Source organism: Heterodontus francisci, chromosome 4, assembly GCF_036365525.1.
Source record: "Heterodontus francisci isolate sHetFra1 chromosome 4, sHetFra1.hap1, whole genome shotgun sequence".
Classification (NCBI taxonomy): Eukaryota; Metazoa; Chordata; class Chondrichthyes; order Heterodontiformes; family Heterodontidae; genus Heterodontus; species Heterodontus francisci.
Genome location: NC_090374.1, coordinates 57,011,158 through 57,029,865, shown reverse-complemented (window position 1 = coordinate 57,029,865; position 18,708 = coordinate 57,011,158). Strand labels below are relative to the sequence as shown.

Below are 18,708 nucleotides of genomic sequence, written 5' to 3'. Positions count from 1 at the left end.
TTGCGAACCTAACAAGTTTTGACTTTTTGTTTTTTTTTTGGTTTTTCAGTAGATTTGTTGGGAATTTGGAATAGTGGGAATGGAGGTTAATGGAGTTGTATGTTCCTCCTGCAGAATGTGGGAGGTAAGGGTCGCCAAGAGTGTTCCTGCTGACTGCATCTGTGGGAAGTGCACCCAACTCCAGCTCCTCGAGAACCGCGTTAGGGAACTGGAGCTGGAGCTGGATGAACTTCGGATCATTCGGGAGGCGGAGGAGGTTATTGAGAGGAGTTATGGGGAGGTAGTCACACCTCAGGTAAAAGAAGTAGGTAGATGGGTTACCGTCAGGGGAAGGAGAGGGAACCAGCAGGCAGTGCAGGGATCCCCTGTGGCCGTTACCCTCAACAACAGGTATACCGTTTTGGATACTGTTGCGGGGGACGACTTACCAGGGGTAAGCAATGGGGTACAGATATCTGGCACAGAGTCTGTCCCTGTTGCTCAGAAGGGAAGGGGGAAGAGGAGCAGAACATTAGTCATTGGGGACTCCATAGTTAGGGGAACAGATAGGAGGTTCTGTGGGAACGAGAGAGACTCACGGTTGGTATGTTGCCTCCCAGGTGCCAGGGTTCGTGATGTCTCGGATCGTGTTTTTGGGATCCTTAATGGGGAGGGGGAGCAGCCCCAAGTCGTGGTCCACATAGGCACCAACGACATAGGTAGGAAGAGAGATGGGGATTTAAGACAGAAATTTAGGGAGCTAGGGTGGAAGCTTAGAGCTAGGCTGCAGGGATGGTGCAGGAGGGAGGGTTTTGGTTTCCTGGATAATTGGGGCTCTTTCTGGGGTAGGTGGGACCTCTACAAACAGGATGGTCTTCACCTGAACCAGAGGGGTACCAATATCCTGGGGGGGAGGTTTGCTAGTGCTCTTCGGGGGGGTTTAAACTAATTCAGCAGGGGAATGGGAACCTAAATTGTAGTGCCAGTGTACAGGATGTTGAGAGTAGTGAGGTCAGGGATATGGTTACAAGGACGCAAGAGGGCACTGGCAAGCAAGAACCTGGTTTAAAGTGTGTCTATTTCAACGCCAGGAGCATCCGGAATAAGGTGGGTGAGCTTGCAGCATGGGTTGGTACCTGGGATCCTGATGTTGTGGCCATTTCGGAGACATGGGTAGAGCAGGGGCAGGAATGGATGTTGCAGATTCCGGGATTTAGATGTTTCAGTAAGAACAGAGAAGATGGTAAAAGAGGGGGGGGGGTGTGGCATTGTTAATCAAGGAGAGTATTACAGCGACAGAAAGGACGTTTGAGGACTCGTCTACTGAGGTAGTATGGGCTGAGGTTAGAAACAGGAGAGGTGAGGTTACCCTGTTGGGAGTCTTTTATAGACCTCCGAATAGTTCCAGAGATGTAGAGGAAAGGATAGCGAAGATGATTCTCGACAGGGGTGAGTGTAACAGGGTAGTTGTTATGGGGGACTTTAACTTTCCAAATATCGACTGGAAATACTATAGTTCGAGTACTTTAGATGGGTCAGTTTTTGTCCAGTGTGTGCAGGAGGGTTTTCTGACACAGTATGTAGACAGGCCAACCAGGGGCGATGCCACATTGGATTTGGTACTGGGAAATGAACCCGGCCAGGTGTTAGATTTAGATGTCGGTGAGCACTTTGCCGATAGTGATCACAATTCGGTTAGGTTTACCTTAGCGATGGGCAGGGACAGGTATATACCACAGGGCAAGAATTATAACTGGGGGAAAGGAAATTATGATGCGATTAGGCAAGATTTAGGATGCGTAGGATGGGGAAGGAAACTGCAGGGGATGGGAACAATCGAAATGTGGAGCTTATTCAAGGAGCAGCTACTGCGTGTCCTTGATAAGTATGTACCTGTGAGGCAGGGAGGAAGTTGTCGTGCGAGGGAGCCGTGGTTTACTAAAGAAGTTGAAGCGCTTGTCAAGAGGAAGAAGGCGGCTTATGTTAGGATGAGACGTGAAGGCTCAGTTAGGGCGCTTGAGAGCTACAAGCTAGCCAGGAAGGATCTAAAGGGAGAGCTAAGAAGAGCAAGGAGAGGACACGAGAAGTCATTGGTGGATCGGATCAGGGAAAACCCTAAGGCTTTCTATAGGTATATCAGGAATAAAAGAATGACTAGAGTTAGATTAGGGCCAATCAAGGATAGTAGTGGGAAGTTGTGTGTGGAATCAGAGGAGATAGGGGAAGTGTTAAATGAATATTTTGCGTCAGTATTTACAGTAGAGAAAGAAAATGTTGTTGAGAATACTGAGATTCAGGCTACGAGGCTAGATGGGATTGAGGTTCACAAGGAGGAGGTGTTAGCAATTTTGGAAAGTGTGAAAATAGATAAGTCCCCTGGGCCAGATGGGATTTATCCTAGGATTCTCTGGGAATCTAGGGAGGAGATTGCAGAGCCTTTGTCCTTGATCTTTATGTCGTCATTGTCGACAGGAATAGTGCCGGAAGACTGGAGGATTGCAAATGTTGTCCCCTTGTTCAAGAAGGGGAGTAGAGACAGCCCTGGTAATTATAGACCTGTGAGCCTTACTTCGGTTGTGGGTAAAATGTTGGAAAAGGTTATAAGAGACAGGATTTATAATCATCTTGAAAAGAATAAGTACATTAGAGATAGTCAGCACGGTTTTGTGACGGGTAGGTCGTGCCTCACAAACCTTATTGAGTTTTTCGAGAAGGTGACCAAACAGGTGGATGAGGGTAAAGCAGTGGATGTGGTGTATATGGATTTCAGTAAGGCGTTTGATAAGGTTCCCCACGGTAGGCTATTGCAGAAAATACGGAAGTATGGGGTCGAAGGCGATTTAGAGCTTTGGATCAGAAATTGGCTAGCTGAAAGAAGACAGAGGGTGGTGGTTGATGGCAAATGTTCATCCTGGAGTTTAGTTACTAGTGGTGTACCGCAAGGATCTGTTTTGGGGCCACTGCTGTTTGTCATTTTTATAAATGACCTGGAAGAAGGTGTGGAAGGGTGGGTTAGTAAATTTGCAGATGACACTAAGGTCGGTGGAGTTGTGGATAGTGCCGAAGGATGTTGTAGGGTACAGAGAGACATAGATAGGCTGCAGAGCTGGGCTGAGAGATGGCAAATGGAGTTTAATGCGGAAAAGTGTGAGGTGATTCACTTTGGAAGGAGTAACAGGAATGCAGAGTACTGGGCTAATGGGAAGATTCTTGGTAGTGTAGATGAACAGAGAGATCTTGGTGTCCAGGTGCATAAATCCCTGAAGGTTGCTAACCAGGTTAATAGGGCTGGTGTGTTAGCTTTTATTAGTAGGGGGGTCGAGTTTCGGAGCCACGAGGTTATGCTGCAGCTGTACAAAACTCTGGTGAGACCGCACCTGGAGTATTGCGTGCAGTTCTGGTCACCGCATTATAGGAAGGATGTGGAAGCTATGGAAAGGGTGCAGAGGAGATTTACTAGGATGTTGCCTGGTATGGAGGGAAGGTCTTACGAGGAAAGGCTGAGGGACTTGAGGTTGTTTTCGTTGGAGAGAAGGAGGAGGAGAGGTGACTTAATAGAGACATATAAGATAATCAGAGGGTTAGATAGGGTGGATAGTGAGCGTCTTTTTCCTCGGATGGTGATGGCAAACACGAGGGGACATAGCTTCAAGTTGAGGGGTGATAGATATAGGACAGATGTGAGAGGTAGTTTCTTTACTCAGAGAGTAGTAAGGGCGTGGAACGCCCTGCCTGCAGCAGTAGTAGATTCGCCAACTTTAAGGGCATTTAAGTGGACATTGGATAGACACATGGATGAAAATGGAATAGTGTAGGTCAGATGGTTTCACAGGTCGGCGCAACATCGAGGGCCGAAGGGCCTGTACTGCGCTGTAATGTTCTAATTCTAATTCTAATTAACCTGAAGAACTGCTGCAATGATGTCCTGGGACTGAGATGATTGGCCTCCAACAACCTTTCTGCTAGATATGACTCCAACCAGTGGAGAATTTTTCCCCCGATTCCCATTGACTCCAGTTTTGATAGGGCTCTTTGAAGCCACACTTCGTCAAATGCTGCCTTGATGTCAAGGACAGTCACTCTCACCTCTGGAATTCAGCTCTTTTGGCCACGTTTGAACCAAGGCTGTAATGAGGTTGGAGCCAAGTGGCCCTGGCGGAACCCAAACTGAGTATCGGTGAGTAAGTGTCCCCTGATAGCACTGTCGATGACACCTTCCAATATTTTGCTTATGAATGAGAGTAGACTGATGGGACGGTAATTGGCTGGATCAGATTTGTCCTACTTTTTGTGGACAGGATAGTAATTTTCCACATTTCCAGGTAGATGGCAGTGTTGTAGCTATACTGGAATGCTTGCCTCGGGACACACTATTGACGGATTATCAGGGTCCATAGCCTTTGCAGGACCCAGTGCCTTCAGCAGTTTCTTGATATCACGTGGAGTGGATCGAATTGGCTGAAGCCTGACATTTATGATGCTGGGGACCTCAGGAGAGACAGAGATGGATCATCCACTCAGGATTTTTCAGGATGTAATTATAATCTTAGAGCTCTAAAAGACAGAAAACTATCTGGAAGGGGTAAATCCAAACATTAAAAAAAATTTATTCTCCGGATGCAAGAGTTGGGCAATTTTCCACATTGACAGGTTGATGTCAATGTTGTAGTGAAGTGACGAAGATGATTGATGAAGGAAGGGCAGTGGATGTTATCTATATGGACTTTAGTAAAGCCTTTGACAAGATCCCGCATGGCAGACTGGTACAAAAGGTGAAGTCACACGGGATCAGAGGTGAGCTGGCAAGATGGATACAGAACTGGCTTGGTCATAGAAGACAGAGGGTATCAGTGGAAGGGTGCTTTTCTGAATGGAGGGATGTGACTACTGGTGTTCTGCAGGGATCAGTGCTGGGACCTTTGCTCTTTGTAGTATATATAAATGGTTTGGAGGAAAATGTAGCTGGTCTGATTAGTAAGTTTGCGGACGACACAAAGGTTGGTGGAGTTGCGGATAATGATGAGGATTGTCAGGATACAGCAGGATATAGATCGGTTGGAGACTTGGGCGGAGAAATGGCAGATGGAGTTTAATCCGGACAAATGTCAAGTAATGCATTTTGGAAGGTCTAATGCAGGTGGGAGGTATACAGTAAATGGCAGAACCCTTAGGAGTATTGACAGGCAGAGAGATCTGGGCATACAGGTCCACAGGTCACTGAAAGTGGCAACGCAGGTGGATAAGGTGGTCAAGAAGGCATACGGCATGCTTTCCTTCATCGGCCGGGGCATAGAGTATAAAAATTGGCAAGTCATGTTGCAACTGTACAGAACCTTAGTTAGGCCACATTTGGAATATTGCGTGCAATTCTGGTCGCCACACTACCAGAAGGACGTGGAGGCTTTGGAGAGGGTACAGAGGAGGTTTACCAGGATGTTGCCTGGTCTGGAGGGCATTAGCTATGAGGAGAGGTTGGAAAAACTCGGATTGTTTTCACTGGAACGACGGAGGTGGAGGGGCGACATGATAGAGGTTTACAAAGTTATGAGCGGCATGGACAGAGTGGATAGTCAGAAGCTTTTTCCCAGGGTGGAAGAGTCAGTTACTAGGGGACATAGGTTTAAGGTGCGAGGGGCAAAGTTTAGAGGGGATGTGCGAGGCAAGTTTTTTTTTTTTTTACACAGAGGGTGGTGAGTGCCTGGAACTTGCTGCCAGGGGAGGTGGTGGAAGCAGGTACGATAGCAACGTTTAAGAGGCATCTTGACAAATACATGAATAGGATGGGAATAGAGGGATACGGTCCCTCTAAGTGCAGAAGGTTTTAGTTTAGGCAGGCATCAAGATCGGCGCAGGCTTGGAGGGCCGAATGGCATGTTCCTGTGCTGTACTGTTCTTCGTAAAACTCATCACAGCAGACTATTTGTCTCAGTGTCCTTGAGAATCAACCAAATCTGGCAAAGAGACAAGTGAAAAGACCACAAATCCCATGCCTAGTTACTATTTTCTTCACTAAGAATGAGAGCATCAAAATGAGTAGTATGAAAGCTAATCCAGGATTTTTTTTCCTAAAATGGCTAAGTAGCAAAAACATAGGAAAAGGACTGAGCCATTTAGCCATCGACTCTGTTCCACCATTCAATGAGATCATGGCTAATCTGCCACCTAACTCCAATTACCTGTCTTTGCCCCATATCTTTGCCCCTTAATACCTTTGGTTAATAAAAATCTTTCAAACAGTTTTGAAATTACCAATTGATCTGGCATCAATTGCTATTTGTGGAAGTGAGTTCCAAACTTCTACTCCCCTTTGTACAAGGAAGTATTTCCTAACTTCACTCCTGAAAAGTTTGGCTCGAACTAGACATCTAGTCCCAACCAGAATAAATAGTTTCTCCCAATCTACCCTATTTGTCCCCCTTAATAGCTTGAAAACATCAATCAAATCACCCTTTAACCTACTAAAATCCAGGGAATGAAACCCTGGTTTGTTTAATTTCTCCTCATAGCTTAACCCTGGGAGTCCAGGTCAATATTCCCTGTAAGCTAAATGACTGGGCAGCAACCCAAAAGTCCCTACATAGGCTGCGCACAAGTTGACTCCTTTAAATCACCACATGTGCGAGGCAGCAAAAAATTTAAAGAGGTTGTGCACTCAAAAAAAAATTAGAGGGAACGTTCTTCCAGGCATTATTCCAGTAAATCAATACCGCACGCCCTCCAAGGCCAAAAATTGTCCACTGATCATTTTTATGAGCTGGTGCTTTTTCCAGTTTAGTTCTTTGGTGTTTCAGTTTTTGACCAGAAGCCGACTCGATCAAAGGACAGGACTATCCCAATCTCTGCCGTGTGAAAAGGATCTAATGGCTCTGTAGGAGGACTCAAAGCAGGCGCATGGGGGCAAGTGTGTGGGGAACAGCATAAAAAGGAAAAGGATAGACCTGAATCAGATATACTGAAGTATTCCATCTAAAAGTACATACTGCAGTGACACAAAGCACAAGTGTTCAAACTCAATACCTTGCATTTTTTGAAACAAAAATAAGTTTTGCAGAATTAGATTGAAATTCAGGTGACCACAAGTTGTGCCATTAACATATGTGCCTTCACAAAGCCCTATAATATAGATGAAGAAAATGGAAATACTTGCTAAAAAGGTTTATTTCTCGCCACAAAATATAGTTTGTAATGTTTTCTACTTCTTTACCTTGTCAGTTTCTAAAGAGACCCTGAGACTTAGCTTGTTTATTCCAATTTCTTTCAAGACTTTTAGGTGAGGGCACAGAGCAGCGCAGCAAGCACTGGCAATCTCCTCAGTCAGTTCAGTCTGTGCAGCTGGAAGGGTAGGACCGAGAGGATGATTTCTTTGCAAATAGAATACCTAGAATAATAATCAATGCATGCATTAAGTTTAATGATTATGGCTACATATCTGCACCAAAATAGATTGTGTAGATTTTCAATATAAGTAGCACCTCGAGACTCATTAAAATATACTGGTATACTTAATATTCTTTCAGTTATAGTACTATAGTGATTGAGAGACAGTCAAGGCGCACATTTGCAGGTAAATGGACTTTACAGTACTCTAACCACGCAATTTCAAAATTACCTTACATTGGATTTCAATTCATTAGTCTGTGTTGCAAGCTTTAACATTGTCTCAAAAAATTTTAAATAAATAAATTACATTTTTCATCTATTTATCTCAGGAGGACCAAGTGGTGTACACTTAAAATGGGGAGTTGCTTAAATCAGCCAAAATGTGATAACCATTATCCATTTGCATTAATGTCAATTTCAACGTTACCAGTCACAGCGTCTTAAGTATTCCATTCATTTTGGGCAAAAACTAGTTTGTTAAGAAGCAACTCACATCTGGTTAAGGTGCGCTGAATACACAAACATGGTGATCCAGTTGCGGCTCAGTGGGTAGCACTCCTGCCTCTGAGTCAAAAGGTGTGGGTTCAAGTCCCACTCCAGGATTTGAGCACGAAGTTCACGGCCGACACTCTAGTGCAGCACGATCGAATGTGCTGTCCTTTGGACAAGACATTAAACAAAGGCCCCATCTGCCCCCTCAGGTGGATATAAAAGATCCCATGGCACTATTTCAAAGAGTAGGGTGCCCTGGCTAATATCTAGCCCTTAATCAATATAAAAATAGATTATCCAGTCATTATAACATTGCTGATTGTAGGTGCATGCTGTTTGCAAATTGGCTGCCACGTTTCTTACAACACAACAATGACAACACTTCAAAAGTACTTAATTGGCTGTAAAGTGCTTTGGGACATCTAGTGGTCACAAAAGGCGCTATATAAGTGCAAGTCTTTTTTAAAAAGACGACTTTTTTTTTGTGAAATTAGCATTTGTGTTCTTAAACCCCTCTAAGTGGTGCGGGATTACAGTTTGTACTACACTTTGGACTGAAGTTTAAATAAAGCTGCAGATCTAATCTTTTCCAGGTGACCACTATATTTCTGGACATGTATTTAGAAGTTTGGTACGTATCCTGATGAAGCTGAAGTTTACAGACAAGCTCTCTTCATGACTGAATGTGAAAACTGAACACGTTTGTTTTAAATATATGTGCCAGTAATTTCCATGGTGGATCCCTGATCTCCTGCTGCAAACTAGGCAGAAGGGCAGCAGAGACTCTGAAGAAATGCCGGAAATTGTCATTTGTGCCATTTCTCCATGGTTTCTGCCAAAGTTACGGCAGATGATCGAGGAACTCCTGTGGAAATTCTAACGCATGCTCTATGAAGGGTGCAAGTATTTTGAAAGAGGAGAGAAAGACTTAAGACATAATAAACTTGCCCCTTATGATTGAACTCAATCCCATGTACCGACTTACCATATGGAATAACCTGTCGTAAGGGGCATTGGTTAGACCACACCTGGAGTACTGCGTACAGTTTTGGTCTCTTTATTTAAGGAGGGATATCTTTTCATTGGAGGCAGTTCAGAGAAGATTCACTAGGCTGATTCTGGGAATAAAGGGGTTGCCTTATAAGGAAAGATTGAGCAGGCTGGGTCTGTACTTATTTGAGTTGAGATGAATGAGGGGTGATCTTATTGAGACATAGCAGATTCTGAGAGGGCTTGACAGGGTAGATGCTGAGAGGTTGTTCCCCCTCATGGGGAAATCTAGAACTAAGGCTTAGTTTAAAAATAAGCAGTCTCCCATTTAAGATGGAGATGAGGAGGAATTTCTTCTCTCGGAGGGTCATTAATCTTTGGAATTCTCTACCCCAGGGAGCAACAGAGGTGGGTCATTGAATACATTCAAGGCTGAGTTAGACATATTTTTGATCTACAAGGGAGTCAAAGGTTATTTGGGGCTTGAGGAGGGGGCGGTGGTGTAGGCAGGAACGTGGAGTTAAGGCCACAATCTGATCAGCCAGGATCTTATTGAATGGCGGAGTAGGTTCAATGGGCCAAAAGGCCTACTCCTGTTCCTAATGCTTACGTCGTCTGAGCGGAGTTGGAAACAACGGGGTAATAGATCACAACACAGAAGTGCACTGCCAGATCACATCGGCCATTGCACGTAGCAGACAAACTGCATTTGCACGAACGTACCTGCTATAAGCGGGGGTGGTGTGAGAACTGTATTTGCTTACACAATTATCCCTCAATAAAACATGTTTTTTTGTAACATTTCAAATACATTATTGCTGGATTACCAAAGTTAGCAATTTTTTTTAGTGCTATAAAAAAATTCATGGAGATAAACATTTGATGCCAGAACAGAACACTTTATAGCTTGTCAAATGTTGAAAGTTCTGCTATTCAATACGGGAATGGACCAATTATAATGGATGTTTATTCATTAGTTATTCAAACTGAAGTTACTTCAATTACTAATCACTGCTTACTTCGTATGCTTAAAACCAACATGCAGGCATAATGGAATCCTGGTAATAAATTCTGTATAGCTCAGCTCTACACACATTTCCTTAATATATGCAAAGATAAATATGTGAAAATAAATTGTAAGACCCTCAAGTGACCCGCAATACAATCACAACCCAGATACATCATTACCTCTCTCAGGGAAAGGGTGAACATCTAATTGAAACACTGCCCAGAGGAATTGTTCATTTGATAAATGTATTGAGGATGTAAAGGGTTAGAAAACACACAAACACGCTCTTCCATTGTGCATTTTCAAACAGGTTTTTGTCATACAGCTCTAAACAAAATAGCCACTGACCTCTGTACACTTTACAACAATGCCATCCATTTCAAATTCATTTTCCTGCAGGATTTTGATGTTAGGAACATCTTCCAAAGATCGTCCATCAACAGGACTTCGAACACTGGAAGTAGAGTTTTAACAAAATTATTTTAAAGTGTACAATCATTTAAAAAATTAGGTACTTCAAGATTTATAGCACAAAAGGACAAGTTTAAAAAAATCAAATCTCTATGCACTATTCAATAGGACATTCTCATCACCACATTGTAAAACTTGACTGCAATGTAATCACGCCATCAAGAAAGGCGCTGAATGGAAATCACTGTAGTGGGGCATATAAAGACTAAGTTCAACAGCCAATCCTCTTCCATCATCTCATGAATAGTTACATAACATCACTAGCAAATTCCTCAGTATGCCATACAATTGTGCCGTGAACAAAACAGCTTTGAAGTCCCATCTGGTCTTTTCCCCATTTTTCAGTTCCCTTGCAGATACTGACCCAATCTAAAACCAAAATCTCATTCGTCTCTTCCTCTGCCAGATTTGCAAACAAGGCAATACTAAGTGGGACCTTGAACCCTGAAACTAATTTCAGTTATACCCCTAAAATTACAAGTTATTCCAAGAATTATCACAGACAATAAAATGCTTTATGAATTCCTTCAGTTGAAAGTTGGTTTTGTCATTTTACAGGAAGACTTTTTTGCAAATGAATGACAACATAAATAGGTTAGTATTGTTCACAACATTAAAACACCAAGAATCATACCCTTTATTTACAGGTTCATCACCATCCACCCACAGAATATTTACAAGTTCTCTTCTGTCATCTGGATCCAATTTTCCACAAATGATTTGAAAGTCTCTCTTTTCCCTTAGAGCTCGTCTTAAACCGTCCATGGTTTCTGGGGTGATTTGTACCATAAGTCCATCTGAAATCAGAATCGCTCATTAAAGGAATGAAAAAAATTAAAAGAATTTCTGATCTGTACATTAGGAAGCAGAAATTAGACCCTCATGTTTGACCAAAAACTACAGAGCAATTTTAAAACAAATTCAAGGTAATGTGGAACCTCTCTGGATCAATTAGTGACCCAAGATGCAAGTACTATTTGAAGAGTCTTGATTTGCTTCAGTTACATGGATGGGTTGGCTATTCTTAGAGAAGAAAAGGTTGAGAAGAGATTTGATAGAAGTGTTCAAAATCATGAGGGATCTGGACAGAGTAGATAGGGAGAAACTGTTCCCAGTAGAAGGGTCAATCACCAGAGGACACTGATTTAAGGTGACTGGCAAAAGAACCAGAGGCGACATGAGGAAAAGCTTTAATACAGCAAGTGGTTAGGAACTGGAATGCATTGCCTGAGATTGTGGTGGAGGCAGATTCAAACGTGGCTTTCAAAAGGGAATTAGATAATTATCTGAAGAGAAAAGATTTGAAGGGCTACAGGAAAAAGGCAGTGGAATGGGACTAGCTGAGCCAGCACAGACACAACGGACTAAATGGCCTCCTTCTGTGCTGTAACCATTCTATGATTTTATATGATTTAAAATTGCATCACAAGTAGATGTTTGCAGTTATTTGTCTCCATGGAAGAACTCACAGCTTAATTTCAAAATTTTGTATGTACTTCATTCTGACTAACTGCTTGTCTAAGTATTTGAGGTGCTGGAGAGGAGGAACAGAAATTCAAAACACCGTCCACAAACACAAACTGGGGCTTACTGACCTTGGATTGACCAGCAGTAAGGAGATGCAAGTTACAGATAGAAAGTAATACCCTTTATCATTAACCTTGGTGGGTTTCTACTTCCCCCTTCAGCACTTTGTTAAAAGAACAGATGCATATGATGTAAGTAAGAACACATTTTGTATAAAGTGGAATCCCAGACTTCAAGCTTAAAACCTATGATTACAAAGTGTTTGTCAACAGAAAATATAAATATATATATTATATATTTTATATACATATATTTATTTAAAAATGGTATTTCTAAGCTTCACACATATTTAACTAAATTGAGAACTAAAACTAAGCTTCTTGGTCTATGGTTTTCACAATTTACTGAAAAATACTGAAGATTTATAGATTCTTCCAATTAACTTTTCTTAGTGTCAATCTAATTAAAAAAAACATTGTTCCCCTTATGTCTCAATTTAAAATTGCGAGTAATTAAAGTTTGTTAGAGTGAGGGAGAGGAACAGCATACGGTGCGTGTGTGCAAGAGATTCTTTTAAAATCTGAAGTATTAACTCAACTGCTAGTATCTTATAAAACACTGTGCTGGCACTTGTAATAGCCCACAGTATCGACTACTGCATGTATTGTTGCACAAATAGTTTGACTGCCATGCAAATTAGTGGGCTCCTGATTATGTTAAGTGTTTCATTACAGTATTACTGCATTATTTTTATTCAACTAATTAACTTCCAAAATATTCTGTATCAGTATAAAATTACATTATAAAATATCATCACTACAAGCAAGGAGAACCAGAGAACATGAGTGAAAATCAGTGAAAAGATGGCATTTGCAACTGATACCAAGAATGAGATTTTAGAGCTCAAAATATGGTCATTTAAAAAAATTCTTTCAATGCGATGTGGACATCGCTGGTAAGGCAAACATTTATTGCCTATCCCTAACTGCCCTTGAGGTGGTGGTGGTGGTGAGCTGCCTTCTTGAACGGCTGCAGTCCATGTGGGGTAGATAAACCCACAGTACTGTTAGGAAGGGAGTTCCATGTTTTTGAGCCAGTGACAGCGAAGGAATGGCGATACAGTTCCAAGTCAGAGTGGTATCTGGAGAGGACCTTGCAGGTGGTGGCATTACCATGCATCTGGTGCCCTTGTCCTTCTAGGTGGTATAGGTCGCAAGTTTAGAAAATACTGTCAAAGGAGGCTTGGTGAGTTGCTGCAGTGCATCTTGTATATGGTACATGCTGCTGCCACTGTGCATCTGTGCTGGAGGGGTTGCTCATCAAGCAGGTTACCTGTTGAGCTTCTTGAGTGTTGTTGGAGTTGCACTCATCCAGGCAAGTGGAGAGTATTCCATCACAATCCTGACTTGTGCCTTGCAGACAGATGGTGGACAGGCTTTGGGGAATCAGATGGTGAGTTACTCACCACAGAATTTCCAGCCTCTGAACCTGCTCTTGTAGCCACAATATTTATATGGTTGGTCGAGTTCATTTTCTGGTCAGTGATAACCCCCAAGATGTTGATGGTGGGGGATTCAGTGATGATAATGCCATTGAATGTCAAGGGGAAATGGTCAGATTCTCTACTGTTGAACATGGTCATTGCCTGGCACTTGTGCGTCATGAATGTTACTTGCCACTTATCAGCACAAGCCTGAATATTGTCCAGCTTTTGCTGCACGTGGGCACAGACTGCTTCAGTATCTGAGGAGTCACGAATGATATGAAACACTGTGCAGTCATCAGCAAACATCCCCACTTCTGACCTGATGATGGAGGGAAGCTCATTGATGAAGCAGTTGAAGATGGTTGGGCCTAGGACACTACCCTGAGGAACTCCTGCAGCAATGTCCTTGGACTGAGATGTTTGGCCTCCAACAAGCACAACCATCTTTCCTTTGTACTAGGTATGACTTCAACCAGTGGAGAGTTCCCCCTGCCCCCCTCCATTCCCATTGACTTCAATTTTGCTAGGGCTTCTTGATGCCACACTCTATCAAATGCTGCTTTGATTTCAGGGTGGTCACTCTCACGTCACCTCTTGTATTCAGCTCTTTTGTCCATGTTTGGACTGAGGCTGTAATGCGGTCTGGAGTGACTCTGGTAGAGCCCAAACCGAGCGTCAGTGAGCAGGTTATTGGTAAGTGCCACTTGATAGCACTGTTGATGACACCTTCCATCATTTTTCTCATCAAGAGTAGACCATAACTGGCCAGCTTGGATTTGTCCTGCTTTTGTGGACAGGACATACCTGGGAAATATTCCAAATTGTGGGTAGATGCCATTGTTGTAGCTGTACTGGAACAGCTTGGCCAGGGACGCGACTGGTTCCGCAGCACAAGTCTTCAGTACTATTGCTGGGATGATAGCCTTTGCTGTAACCAATGTCTTGAGCCATTTCTTGATATCATGTAAACTGAATTGAATTGGCTGAAGACTGGCATCTTTGATTGCACAATGTTCAGCACCATTCGTGACTGCTCAGATACTGAAACAGTCTGTGTAGAAATGCAGCAAGACCTGAACAATATCCAGGCTTGGGCTGATAAGTGGCAAGTAACATTCGCGCCACACAAGTGCCAGGCAATGACCATCTCCAACAAGAGAGAATGTAACCATGTCCCCTTGACATTCAATGACAATACGAATGCTGAATTCCCCACTATCAACATGCTGGGGGCTACCATTGACCAGAAACTGAACTGGAGTAGCCATATAAATACCGTGGCTACAAGAGCAGGTCAGAGGCTAGGAATCCTGAGGCATGTAACTCACCTCCTGACTCCCCAAAGCCTGTCCACCATCTACAAGGCACAAGTCAGGAGTGTGATGGAATACTCTCCACTTGACTGGATGGGTGCAGCTCCAACAACACTCAAGAAGCTCAACACCATCCAGGACAAAGCAGCCCGCTTGATTGGCACCCTATCTACAAACATTCACTCCCTCCACCACCGACGCACAGTATCAGCAGTGTGTACCATCTACAAGATGCACTGCAGCAATGCACCAAGGCTCCTCAAGCAGCACCTTCCAAACCCGCGACAGCTACCAACTAGAAGGACAAGGGCAGCAAATACATGGGAACACCACCACCTGCAAGTTCCCCTCCAAGTCACACACCATCCTGACTTGGAACTATATCGCCGTTCAAAAGGCAGTGGAAGCAGAGTCTTTGAACATCTTTAAGGCAGAGGTAGACAGATTCTTGATAAACAAGGCGGTGAAAGGTTATCGCAGGCAGGTGGTAATGTGGAGAAATCAGTTCAGCCATGAACTTGTTGAATGGCGGAGCAGGCTTGAGGGGCCGAGTGGCCTACTCCTGCTCCTAATTTGTTAGTTCATATGTTCCTATTCTGAATCTCTCTCATATAGTACAGTGATAGTATCACATAACGATGGGTGGCATCCTCAGTGTGAAGTCGGGTCTTTGGTTTCACAAGGACTGTGCAATCATCACTCCCATTAATACTGTCATGGACATATGCATCTGCGACAGGTAGATTGGTGAGAACAAGTTCAAACATTTTTTTTTCTCTCTTGTTGGTTCTCTCACCATCTGCCGCAATCCCCGTCTGACAACTATATCTTTCAGGACTTGGGCCAGCTCGGTCAGTAGTGGCGCTACTGAGCAACTCGGTGATGGGCATTGAAGTCCCCCACCCAGAGTACAGTCTGTGCCCTTGCTACCCTCAGTACTTCTTCCAAGTGACGTTCAATATGGAGGAGTACTGATTGATCAGCTGAGGGAGTGAGGGAGGGCAGTAGGTGGTAATTAGCAGGTTTCCTTGCCCATGTTTGACCTGATGCAATGAGATTTCCTGGGGTCCGGAGTCAATGTTGAGAACTCCGAGGGCAACTCCCTCCTAACTGTATACCACTGGGCCGCCTCCTCTGCTGTGTCTGTCCTGCTTGTGGGACAAGACACACTCAGGAATGGTGGAGAAAGAGTTTGGGATATTGGCTGCAAGGTATGGTTGTAAGGTATGATTCAGTGAGTGCTACTACGTCAGGCTGTTGCTCGACTCCCCTGTGGGACATTTACCCCATTGTGACTGCCGACTCTTTGCTAGAAAAATCTAAAATTAATTGCATAACTAGCTATTTCTTACAATTTTTTTTGAAAAAATGTGAGGCAAAGCAATATGGGTAGTCAGTGAGTCAGTCAAAATGTAATTGGACAAGAAGAATTAAATGCATGAAAACCATAAGATGCAACAGCCTGAATAACTTCTCGACTGGATTTTTACATTCTGAAGTACAGACACCAGCTTTGTATATAACTAGTTGTATCCTTACCTTCCACTATACTGGATTTAGCAATAAATCCAGAGGTCGATTTCAGAGCTCCATTAAAGACCACAAAAGAGGCTCCTGTAACTGCAGTGCACAGGGAAACATAAATTACATAACATTGAGCCTTGCAGGGTTCCCCCAATTTCCACCAAAGCAAAAAAGTCATCATGCAGGTTACCTCTCCTGGACTTCCCAGCAATTGTGTTTGCCTGTGTTTGATAATTTTTATCGTCGTTCTGTATGCAGACCAGGTGTGAGTCAGCATCCAAACTAAAACATGTCCCCATGGTAATCACATGTTCATTAGAAGAGGTTACTACTTTCATGACCTGAGAAATAGGAATAGGCAATTTTTGAACAATTATTCTGGGTAGGCATAAATCATCGCCAGTTCTAACACCTGAATCAATATAGAATGGATGTGAAGCTAAGATACCCAATGGTACAAGGGCTTAAAGAATAAAATCCAAGAAAATAAACTATGTACAAGAAACTAACAGAACTAAGGTTGTGAAAATATTACTAACTACATCAGTGTGAAGAGATTAAGCAATTAGTGGGGTTTTCATGTGCATTAGAATTTGTATATCAGCTAAGACTGTGCATATTTAACAATACATTTTCATTTATTTAGTAACTTTAAACAGAGGAGGAAGAATGGAACAAACACCAAACCTTCGTGGGTAGTCAGGGAGAAATGACTGAATGCTTTTGGAAAGTTGGATTTTTGAGAAGACTTTTAATAGCTTAAAGCCGAGTGTGCACATTTCAAGGTAGGGGATAGAAGGGAAATAGTAGTAGCTGAGAGTATGGCCAACACAGCTGGAGGTTGTTGCTCCCAGATGGTGGAGTGGAGGAAGAAGGGATGCACAGGATGCAATGCTGGAAGAGGTTGCACATGGACTTGCAGTTGGGTTAGGTGATAGGGAACCAGTGTCAGTCAGTAAGAGAGCCAGAATGGGACCCTGTACAGGACAGAATTCAGGTGGCAGAATTTAAGGGTTGTAAATTATGGAAGACAAGTTTGGGTGTCAGCCAGGAAAGCTTTAAGGAAAGAGATTTCAGTTGAAAACCAATTCAGCATTTTTGAGTTCAGGTAGGGGCAGAGATAGCCAGAGATAGGGGAGCGGTGGCTGCAGCAGAATGCAGTTTGCAATGGAGAAAAGCAATTGCTAGCTCTTCAGGATGACCTTACAATAGGGGAATTTGGCTGTGTGGACGGAATCACAGTAATGCTCGACATCATTGAGCTAAATCAAGCAGTCGATGATTTCAACCTAGTCATGCACCTGGTGCACTCATGTCTATGGCTGGTATCTTGTCAAGTGGTAAAGCCAGAGGAAAGGGAGTTTTGAGTGTAGAACATGTGTATGAAGCTAATGGGGTGAAGGAGGAAATAGAAACACAGGGTGAAAGTTGATTTTCCAAGCGGCACGGACTGAGAATGGTGGGACTGAAAATATGCAAGGAAGGGTGGATTGTAGTGGTACAAGGAAATGATAAGAGACAGCCCTAATGATTGAAGGTACTGAGGTCACATGCAATGGAGAGTTTAAAGAGAGTGGTTGTGGATTTTATGAAGTTACTGTGGAGTTTGTAGGAGTGGTGCACAAAAACTTAAAATGGATGGATGGAAGGAGGAGAATTGCTTAAATGCAGGAAAGCAGTAAGAAAGAGAGAGTGTGAGATGGGACGTGGTGACAAGTGTCACATCACTGCCATGACAGTTTGCTGGGCCAATGAGGTTAGTGTCGGGAGATGAAGCAAGCAGGGTTACTGCTCAAAGTGCAAGTGATAGATAGCACTGTAAGTATAACATAGGATACATCAAGGTGGAGCAGAGGGGCGCCACAGGTTTATTCTAGAAGCAAGGACATGGTCTTGGAATGGCAACGGGAGATGATGGTAGGAGGCCGAGAGAGTTGTTGCATGAAGATGGAAAGGGGGCTGAGTGGATAGCTGCCAAAACAAGTACGTGAATGGATAAACCAGAAATAAACAAAAGCTTCCATAAGCAGTTAGCAGAGGCATAGCTAGGGTCATCCTTTGAACTGGATTTTACTGAACAGAGGTAAACAGTCTGGTGGTTGCGAGTCTAGACCTATCTCGACTATAAAATCAGTTTGGTGCTTTGATTATAGATCAGTGCGTACTTAGTAACCAGTTAAGGGAGTTTGAAAGTTGCTGTGGCTACTGGACTGTAATTTGTGAATGTTGTCAGCCCAGCTGGTGGAAGATTGTGTAGTTTAACACAGGATGAAAAAATCTTTAAACCAGTATTATGATTTTAAAATCGCTATACAGAAAGAGAGAACTACATTTGAAAAAGGTGCATTGCAGGTCATACACATCCAAGATAGGTTTCAGATTTACAACAGAACTCAAATTGCATTTCTAAGTTCAAAATTCAAAACTATTCAGAAAACGGAAAATGGCCATAGTTTCAGCATAAAATAGTTATCACTATGAATTGCACCGTCCTAATTGATAATTGCCAAAATGGACATCTGGTGTTGGAGAATTGA

General features: G+C 43.1%; 1 protein-coding gene across 5 annotated transcripts in view; it reads right to left on the bottom strand.

Annotated features, from left to right (window-relative positions):
• LOC137369052 (zinc finger FYVE domain-containing protein 16-like) overlaps nucleotides 1–18,708 on the bottom strand; it is a 107,610-nt gene that overhangs the window by 4,621 nt on the left and 84,281 nt on the right. For all 5 annotated transcript variants that reach the window (XM_068029597.1, XM_068029600.1, XM_068029602.1 and 2 more), the window contains 5 exons: nucleotides 16,362–16,512; nucleotides 16,187–16,267; nucleotides 10,956–11,118; nucleotides 10,199–10,304; nucleotides 7,184–7,357 (listed from right to left, as the gene is read on the bottom strand). In XM_068029597.1, the coding sequence (XP_067885698.1) occupies nucleotides 7,184–7,357; nucleotides 10,199–10,304; nucleotides 10,956–11,118; nucleotides 16,187–16,267; nucleotides 16,362–16,512 (675 nt within the window). The remainder of the gene's footprint in view (nucleotides 1–7,183; nucleotides 7,358–10,198; nucleotides 10,305–10,955; nucleotides 11,119–16,186; nucleotides 16,268–16,361; nucleotides 16,513–18,708) is intronic.